This window comes from Panthera tigris, chromosome D2 (assembly GCF_018350195.1).
Source record: "Panthera tigris isolate Pti1 chromosome D2, P.tigris_Pti1_mat1.1, whole genome shotgun sequence".
In the NCBI taxonomy this organism is placed as follows: domain Eukaryota; kingdom Metazoa; phylum Chordata; class Mammalia; order Carnivora; family Felidae; genus Panthera; species Panthera tigris.
Window position 1 is genome coordinate 76,704,963 of NC_056670.1, and position 9,985 is coordinate 76,714,947.

Consider the following 9,985-nt stretch of genomic DNA (forward strand, 5'->3'; position numbering starts at 1 on the left):
GCCACTTCTTTGCAGCTCTGCACTTCCCATTTAAACCTGTCACGATCCTGGACGCAAACCTCATGGAAGCTGTGAACCCCGAAAAATGTGGACAATGACATTTGCAAAGTATTGCCTACAACTTGGGGGGGGAATTCGCAAACACCTCCCCAGCCCCCAAGTGCATCCACAGATCCCGGGTTAGAAAGACCTGCTCTCATTGTTGGATACAAATTGTTACACAAAGAACCATTGGGGGGAACTTCATCCCTGCCCACTGTGTCTTCCCCTCTCCGCCCCCACCTCTTCCGCATATTTTAAACTTTCTTTCATAATTAAATATGATAAAAAGAGGTCCTCCAGGACCGTTTACACTTTATATGTTGCGATAAACTCCCAATAAGGCTGCCCTGAAAGTCGAAATGAAAAATGCCAGTTTTTTCCTAACCTAGGCCGTGCCCGGTAGGAAACCCCCGGCTCAGCTACGTGGGCAAGTGCTGAGCCACGCACTCCAGGGAAAAATCAGCAATTAGGAAACACATCTATTGTAATTATCAGCACAATCAGAGAACAGGCATGACTTTCAGAAACCAGGAACCTTTTCTCTCGCATTAAGCCCTTTAAAAAGGCATCACCTCTGCAAATCACACGTGTGCTTCTGTCACAGCACGTAGCACAAGGAGGCAGTGCCATCATCACCGGGGCTGGAGCCCGTAAGTGTCGCAGACACAAACTCTCACCAGACTCCCCCCTCCCGGAGACGTGGAAACCCCTGTGACGTCACTGCACCTGTTTGCACAAAGCCCCCATGCCTCTGCGTGAGACGGGGCACCGACCGGCCTCACTGTTGCCAATGCCCGACTGCCTCCCAGTAAGGCCCGTTTTAGAAAAACAGTTGCCCTTACTTATCCTCTTATGACCCATGCGTGGGCCTCAGTGGGAGCCCCCTCCCTCGGTGCTCTCATCTCTGGCAGGAACACAGCCCTCCTTCCCGTGTCATCCCGACCGGCTCTCCGTCCCTCTCCAGCCTGCGGTGCGGGGTGCCCTCCCAGAACAGCTGAGCTGACCCCAGACCGCTCGGGACCACGACCGCCCCCAAAGCTTAGCAAGCACCAGGTGGGCTCTCAGCAAACAGGTTCATTAAGTGGCGATGAGTGCTGGGATCTGCCGTTTTATTCTCGGATTACCACTGGAAAACTAACTCAGCTCCCAATATTCCCTGCTGATGACAGATTTCAACGCCGCACCAAGTGGAGGCTTGGCTACTGTCGTCTCAGAAGGACCCGGGAAAGAGGTTCCAACCCTGTCCCGCTAAGTAATTCAGCCCCACCGAAGTGTTCACCAACTGGCTTCGTGCCTTTAAAATTAAATTTCCAAGGCTGAAACACAGTGCATGGCCTGTTCGATCTGTAAGTTCTCAGAGATGTGGGAGACAGCCAGGTACCTTCACTTCCAAATCTACCTAAAGCACAATCTGCAGTTTCTGCGACGTACTGCTTAGGAATTATGAACGACAAGGGCCAAAAAAAAGAAAAAACAAAAAAACACTAATATGTCTAGCGTCTCTGGGCTGAACTTCAGAAGCTTCTTTTTCTCCTTAGACAATGAAAATAAAATGTCAGCATTTCAGATGTTGGCAATTTCCCTTCGTGGCTCCTTTTGTCAGAAAACAGCAATTCTTTACATCAGAAGCAAGACTCTCCCTCCGGTGAGAAAGCTCCTGCAGGAGGCTATAGATGGCCTTCACCTCCACGCACCCCCTTCCCGCAGCACCGCCGGGCACCGGAGAAAGGTGAAGTGCAGGCTGGCTCCCTCACCCAGAGCAGGGAAGCGCGCACACCCAGAAACCACCAAACTACCATCCGGCCTGCGGTGTTACACCAAGGAACCTTCTCTGGCAACCTCCGGCCTGGGGGCAGCAGGGACCCCACTCCTGGCTCTCAGAGCCTCACTGACAACGCAAGGGCAGCGGATTCTAAAAGAGGCCTTGACCTCAGTGCCACTTCCCCCGGACGAACGCCCCAAACAAACTTGGGTACCCTGAGAGTGAAACGAAGGAACTTACCTTCCGGCTCTAACGTGGTGTCCTCCACTAAATTGAAGGAGGGCCGGGCCAGGGCCAGGGTTGCCATGGTGACCACGACCAGGCAGAGGAAGCGACCCCAGCTGACCATGGGTGAGGTGGTGCCAGTCCCCCGAGCTCTTGCATATCTGCATGTGGACGTCACTCCCATCTGCACACCTCCTCTGCGCGCATGGACCGCCTGCGATGCTCAGGAGCCAAGGTGCTGCCGCAGCCGCTGCTCGTCCTGCTGCTGCTTCTGCAGCTGCTGCAGCCTCTAGAGGAGAGAGATTCGGCGAAGTCAGTGAAATCCTCCCCGATGCCAATTCGCTGAAACCCCAAGCGGGCTAAAACAGCTTCTCAGCTTCCCAAATATATGTGCCAACAGTTCCTTTTCATGATCTGCAAATGCCTTGCGTCCGCACCTCAGAGCCCCAGGTGTTTCCACCAGCCCGGTCCACGAAGCAGGGTGGGCTGATCTTTAAAAAGCACACTTTTGAGGAACAGAGGTAGAGGCGGAGCGACGGGACACAGATCAGGGCAGGGTGCGCTCTCTTCTGCTCTCCACCGTCACCCCTGCCGCCCTCAAAAAGCAGAAGCAACGTGACCTTTGTTTGAAGGGCAACTACAAAAGCAAGTTCCCAATGCTCGGGTTGGCATCACCGGCCTTGTTAACTTCTCTTGGGCCAACTGGGCTTCAGACAGCTGGATCGTGGAGGCGTCTGTTTGCAGACTTATTTCTGGGGCTGCAGCTGAGAGGCTGGCTCCACCCTCACTGTTAGTTCTTAGGAAGAAAGGAGACCAGCAAAATAAAAGGGACCCCAGGAAGGCGACCAAAAATCCTCACCAGTTTACACTTGTCAGGATTCATTTCCCAATACAGAAATGTGTTTCAATCTTTCGCCAGGCAGCCACTTACGAAGAATGAACGGAACTGCAACACGTTCAAAGCAGCTGATCCAAGAAAAAGATTCAAAGCCTGAAGAACCCCCTTCCGCTGTGACTACTGGCAGCCCCCAGCCTCGTAAATGTCTTCAACCCATACAGAGCAGGTGAAGGAACAGAGCAGACGCAAACTCAGAGGAATAACGCAGGTGTGTTATGAACGATGATGGTGACGTGTAAATTACCGTCATGGTATGCGATTGGGACAATGACTTTCAATAGGCTAATCTATTGGCTGAAACTTCACAGTAGAAGTTACGGGGGGGGGGGGGGTGCTCAACTGCCTGGTCTATTCACCCATTTGACCCAAAGGCAAAGAGAGCTTCCCAAACTTAAATATTCCGAATGACTTTAAATGCGTTCATTATCCTCAATCACTACGTGTAGAACCGAAATGCACAAACTTGAGAAAATCTGAAACAATCACAGATTCCATAAACTCTATAAATGAACCAACCACATGTTAAGGATTGGCGGGGGGAGACCTTTAACACAAAAATCTCTAAGCCCTGGGCTTTCTGTATGCCAACTTGAGGTTTCAAATTATACCATCAAATTTCAACACGGCGTGAGCCTCTCCAAAGCTACATCAGAAAAACTGTTCCTTTTAGCCTTGACTAAGGATTAAAATGGGAAAAGAGACTGCTGCACCATTTCCTGAGAAGGAAAAAAGAAATTCTCTGCTGCAGAGAAAGCACATGTGAAACGGTGTGATTCACAGCAAAAGCAAGAAAAGCGCGTGCATGCAAGCACACCCTCTATTTTCAGATTGCTTGAAGGATGTTTTTTTTTTCCCCCTGACTTTTCTTTCCTCTTGAAGTTAAGAGCCTCAAAAGATAACTCCGTATCTATTTCTACACACATGTGGGAGGAAAGTACACAAGCATGCCCATTGATTTACTAAGCATTTCCAGAATGCATGGGAATTTTCTGCCTCTGACACAACTCCACAAACAACCTTAAATCCTAGTAGGTTTCCCCCCAGGCTGCTTCCCTGGCCTCCTCACCCACCTGTCCCAGCCCAGGGGGCTTCCTTTGCTCCAGGCAGAGAAAGCCGGTCAGTGACCTCAGCTAAATCTCAGACCATTCATTCATACCGGTCAGCTTGCACCAGAAACTTGAATTTTAGCCATTACCGGGTCCAGGCCCCAGGCTGCCCCCTGCTCACATCTCTGGAAGGCGGAGGCCTAAGGCAGCAGGTCTGCACAACTCCTCACCAAAGTGGACAAAAGTGTGAAGGGACCTCCTAGGCAGGATAATTAGGTCCCGAGGCTCGGTGTTGGGAACACAGGCCCAGCATGCCGCTGGCGGCCACAATCCCGGCTTCCTGCCTTCAATACCATAATCCTTCCTGGAGTCTGAGCCTCAGTGAAAGCCCCGGCGTGTTTATTTTTCCCCTTGAAAGGGAACTCTCTTCTCAGCCCGGGCAGGGGAGGCGTTGTCACCCTCCCTGTGATGGACGGCTCTTCGTGGCCACCCGCTCCCCTGGTCCATTTTCACCTCAGCACAAACCTGCCCCCAAACACACGCAAAGTGGCAAGCAAGAGAGCCTGGCTGGCAGGTTTGTTCTGGCCTCCTCAACTTACCAGAATATTCCCAACCCCCGCCCCCACGCTCCAAGAGGCAAACCAACACAGTGCCCGCCTTAATTGAGCTCCTAGGTTATCTGTCCTCTGCCGGCTCACCCAAGCCGAGCATTTGGGCGCTTTGTTCCCGGGAGATCCTACATCAGGAAAGTCAACAAGGCCACGTAAGGTTGGGATGCCCAGGTCCCCCCAGGGGGCCGACCTATCTCCCAGCTCAAAGCCTCCCTGCTGCTCCCCTCGTCTTCCCAGCTGAGTAAGGGAGGGAGCTATCAAGGGGTCAGATCTGGGCGGGGGCTGCTCAACATTCTGAAATCTCAAAAAAATACAGGCTGACTCAGGACCGCAATCCACCCCTGGTGAACGCCTGCAAGCCAGTGAGAACTTGCAGCAGCTTTGGGGAACTCCTAACCACCAGCAGCCCGGCTCATTGTGGCCACTTCTTTCATTTATCCAGAGTTTCTCCCCCTTCTTGGGGCGCTAAAGAGCTCAGAAAAATCTGCATTTTAATTGACATTCCAGGGAGAGGGAGAGGGAGAGGGGCGCCTGATTGCTTTTCTATTCAAACTAAACAGGCTTTTCAGATGAAAATGAGTCGTGGCCAGTGGAAGATTTACAGGGATTTGGGACCCGGGGGACAATGGGGTTTTAAATGTTGATAGCGTTTCACACCAAACACATAATGGGTGCCCCGAGTGTGAAAGCAGGTTTGCTTTTAAGGGTAGGTTTTATTGAATTGGGCCAGAGGGAGGCAGGCCCGGAGGAGGGTTTGGAGGGAGCGGGCTCGGAGGGGAGCGGCGGAGACTCGGCGCCCCCGGCCGGGACCCCCCCCCCCCCGAGGCTGGCCCTGTGGCCGCGAGAGTGGGAGCCAGCGTCTCGCAGGGCCCTCGGCTGACTCCCCGGCGCGGCCCCGGCGCTGAAAAAACGAGCGCGCAAGTTAGAACTCGCTTGCGCTTTCGACATGCCCTAGCTGCTGCCGGCTGAATAGGCGGCGAGCGAGAAAAAAGTCGGTCCAGTTCGCCCCCTAGCCCCAGGCGCGCTGCGCTTCCTCCAGCACCGAGGGCGGCAGCGGGCTACGGGCGCCCGTGCCTGAATCGGGGAACCGGAGCGGCCTCCTCCTCAAAGGTGCCACCCCCCTCCCCCGAGCACAGCCAGCCCGACGGAAAGGTCGCGGGCCCCATTCAACGGCTCCGTCCCGGGAAAGGACGGATCCCCCCCACCCCCGCCCGGCCTGGATGGGACAAGGGCGGGCGCTCCCCGGACCCCGGGATGAGCCACCCCGAAGATGCCCCTCCGAAGCCGGGACCTGCGGGGCCGAGCCACCAGCGAGGCAGCCCCGCCACTCGCCTGCCCGCTCTGGGGTCGGAGGATCGCGCCGGCCGGTGGGACGGCGCCGGCCGCAGTTTGACAGGGAGGGGGGTGTCAGTGCCAGAGGCAGATGTCAGCATCTGGATGGGGGGTAAGGAGTAAACGCAGACCTTCCCGAACGGCCGCCGTCAGCCCGCATCCCGCTCCCCCATCACCTATGCAGCCAAAGACAGGGAGCCAAGGACAGGGAGCAGGCTCCACCGTGCCAGTGCCCCCGCGCCCTCCGCTCGGGGGACAGTGCGCCCGGCGTCCCGGGCTCCCGCGGCCCCAGCTTCGCCGGCGGGCGAGGCTCCCCGAGGCACCCGACACGGCGATTACCTTGAATGGCAACGCTGCCCGGCGGCCGGTCTGTCCCCGCGCCCGGCGTGGGTTGGGATGGAGCAAGCGACGAGCTCGGGGGGAAACTCCAAACAAGAGTGGTCCTCGGGTCCTCGCCGGCGCCAAGACTCCGAGGCTTCAGGCGCACCCCGGGCTGCGGAGGAGCGCGGGCATGACGCCCGCCGGCTGCCCTCGGGTTTGGGGAGCGAGAGGAAGAAAGGACTCCGGCTCGGCGTCTCCTCCACCAAACTTTGCTCGCGACTCGCGAACGCTCGGAGCGCCCAGGAAAGCGGCGGCCTCGGGGCGCCCGGGCCCCGGCAGCCCGGGAAGGAGTCGCGGCGCCGGGCCGACTACGCCGCGCGCAGACCCCGCGGCGCCCTGAGCTTTGTGGCGGCCGCGCTCGCTCGCTCGCTCGCTCGCCCGCTCCGCACCCGCCGCCCGCCCGCTCGCTCGGCTCTCCGCGGCGCTCTCCGCCGCCGCCGCCGCCCGCGCCGCCGCCGCCCCCTCCCGGCGGGTCACGCCCCCGCTGAAACCCGAGCCGTTTCCTGGACGGCGGCGCCCGCTCTGCCAATCAGCGCCGCGCGCCCGGCCGCCCGGACTCCGCGCGGCTCCCGACGCCCGCGAGCCGCCCGAGACCCCGGCCACCGCCGGGACCCGGAGGTGCGGCGACAGCCTCGACCCGCGCCACCGCCCCCTTCCTTCCCAGGGGACGCAGACCGACGGTTCGCCGGGTGATCGCGTTGCGTTTTTGGTTCAAGTCTGAAAACAAATGACGGCCTGCCTGCCCTGCCCCTAGAGGGACCGCACGTTGTTAACAGGGGGGAGAAATGTAACGCCGCTGAAACTTTTGGAGGAGAGAGAGAGCAGCTTGGAAGTGTCTGCGGGACATTGCACTTTTCTGTCCTGCCAAACTACAGCAGTGAGAGAAGAAACCGATGCTTATGGAGCCCCCACCACGGGCGGGGCACACTGAACCGGTTATTTGTCATCGGTGCAACCACCTTGCAGAGTAATAATCCCAGTTTCTGATAAAGAGACAGGATGAGAGAGGTTAAGTAATTTGTCCAGGGCCACACAGCTGGTTATTGGCAGATCTGACTTTGGATCTGGCCTCTCATAGAAAAAGTGAAAAACTGTAGCAGGGGCGCCTGGGTGGCTCAGTCGGTTAAGCGTCCGACTTGAGCTCGGGTCATGATCTCCTCGCGCGCGAGTTCGAGCCCCGCATCCGGCTCTATGCTGACCACCCTGAGCCTGGATCCTGCCTTGGATTCTGTGGCGCTCTCTTTCTCGCCTGTTCTCCCGCTCGCGCTCTCTTTCTCTCAAAAATAAATAAACATTAAAAAATTTAAAAAAAATTGCAACAACAAAAAAAGGGTTGTTTAATAATATGTATTTGGAGTAATAAAAAGAAATTGGAAAGATTCTAAAGGCACAACTCTGCTGTAAATAGCTGTATGACCTAGAGCAAAGCAATTCTTTTTTCTGAATCTTAGATTCTTATACTGCAAAATCAGATTGGCCAACTGAATGCCAGGCTGTAACTGGTTAAAGTTCATATTTTCCATTACTTTTCTCACTAGGCTGTGTCTACGGGGTAATTTATTTTTTTAATATACTTTCTCTCCTCCTCACTCATCCAGCTCCTAAGCTTTCCTGCTTAAGTACAAGACAATATAGATAAAAACCTTAATTATTTTTCCTTGGAAAAGGTCATTAAACCCAGAAGTGCTTTAGAATGCTTTTGAGGCCTGAAGATAGATGGAGCAGTGAGTACAAAACTGACCTGGAAAATCGACTTTTCCAGCATTTAGAAACGCAGTTAGTTCTTCATGGGTCACCGACATGGCACACTTCAATAACACGAAAAAATTTTTTGAAGGTGCCAGCCACATCATGAGAAAATCATTTGGCTTCACAATACACAATAGACAACTTTTTATGTAAATTACTTAAAACCCAGGACGAGCAACTCCACTGCAATGCTTCAGCAAATGGCTGTGAAATTATATTTTGGAAATTTGACAGCGAGGGTAATGGTCTGATTCTCAAGCAAAATGATCGGTCCCTTGGCTTGGGTATGTTTTCGGTCAAGTCTTTTTAACCCAGATCAGTCCTAAAGCCTTTTAATTAACTGACAGCTCAGCCAGGTGAGCCTCAGCCATCCACTCACACCTGGGTTGTTCTGAACATACCTTTTCAAGTTCTCAGACCCGTGGGCACAAAAAGGCGGCAGAAGGTCCACCAGCGCGGCGACGGGCACTTACGTCTTTATACTCCCCATCGATGGGAAACTCAAGTGTCTCAGGACAGAGTCCCTTCCCATCCTGCAACATATCCATTAGCCATTGAAAATGCTGTTAACACATTCTCACATAAATTACTGGTGCAGGAAGCCGTCATCCCTAACCCCATTCATCAATAGCTTTATGTACACTGAATAAAAAGGCAGGCTTCCGCTGAAAATGACAAATCAGAACACCTTCTTTCGTGTCCAGATGCAGTTTGCAGAATTTATTCTTCCTAGGGATGAAAAGACACCAATCCATCACAAGACCCTTATTCCCTTAAGAGTGTTCATTTTTAAGGGAGCGAGGCCACAGCCCACAACAGCAAGCTCTTCAGTTTTGAGAAAAGCAAACGCATGTTTGGAATTAAAACACACACACACACACACACACACACAATTCTGTCATCATATTTAGGCTTCAAGTGACCTCAGAGGGTCTAGGAAAGCTTTCACACCAGTGAGGCTTCTGAATGAGAAAAATAATCTCTGTACGTTTTTTTTTTTTATTTTTCTCTTCCCCCTTCAAGTGGCTGGAACCCCTTTTGTCACTGGCCTCCCGTGAATGGTGTTGCTAATAAGCCTATTAATGAGCTTTCCCGGCCGAGTGTGAATAGGTAAATAAGCCCCAATCTGTTGAGGTTCAGGGCCGAGGGCAGAAAAGCCAGCAAGAACTAAAGGTGACAGTTTGAACTGAAATACTAACGCCAGCACCAGGTTTCTGCTGAAAGAATTACCAGACAAGGCCACATTCACAACCCTCCGCCCCCCACTGGGGTTCCTTTTCTTCACAATTTTCCCCCTTTACAAAATGTCTTGAGTAGCCACCCTTTTTTTTTCAAAAGCCCTCGAGACGCCCTTCTTTTTTTTTTTTTTTTTTCACTCTAGTAATGATACATCAATGGAAGGAAGAAAAATGAGGACACCAGAACTCCGATGCCCCATGACTTTCAAGAAACAAAGTGTACGGCTAACCATTGGCTGCGGGAAGGGACCACGAAAGGGGTGGGAACCCTGGCTGCCACGGGCCATTCTCCTCTAAAGATGCAGAATTTTTTTTTTAATAATCTGTTTTTTACTAGGTGGCTGTTCCTTCATCCTGTAGAAAAGTTAGATGAATGCGGGCTGCTGACGTTCTGTCCTCCCTGCGAAACTATGAATTTCATTCTTTAGGCTCCATCTCAGTAATGTCCGTGGCATAAAAGAAGCATTCGAGAGGAGAAATACAGAAGAGTCCAAGGACTGCGGTTTGGGTCGTTCACTCCTGGGATGAGGGGAGAGGCCTGATCCCCTGACAGCTCGGTCCCACCTTCAGGGAACTTCACCGCATGTCACTGAAGCGAAAGCATAAATCCCAGCGCTGACCGTCAGCGATGATTCTAAACTTAGGACAGAATCTCAAAGCCAAGACTTCCCTGGGGACAAAGTCCTTCCGGAATTCCTGTC

The 9,985-nt window shown here is 53.6% G+C and overlaps 1 protein-coding gene across 10 annotated transcripts in view; it reads right to left on the minus strand.

Annotated features, from left to right (window-relative positions):
- FGFR2 (fibroblast growth factor receptor 2) overlaps nucleotides 1–6,683 on the minus strand; it is a 108,233-nt gene extending 101,550 nt beyond the window's left edge. For 9 of the 10 annotated variants that reach the window (XM_042960113.1, XM_042960112.1, XM_042960111.1 and 6 more), the window contains exons 1-2: nucleotides 6,256–6,683; nucleotides 2,045–2,318 (exon numbers count right to left, since the gene is read on the minus strand). In XM_042960113.1, coding sequence (XP_042816047.1) covers nucleotides 2,045–2,213 — 169 coding nt within the window. In that variant the 5' untranslated portion in view covers nucleotides 2,214–2,318; nucleotides 6,256–6,683. Of the gene's footprint in view, nucleotides 1–2,044; nucleotides 2,319–2,888; nucleotides 2,920–6,255 lie in introns of those variants that run through there. The other variant, XM_015538790.2, reaches the window with a different exon arrangement.
- Between the last annotated feature and the right edge of the window lie 3,302 nt (nucleotides 6,684–9,985).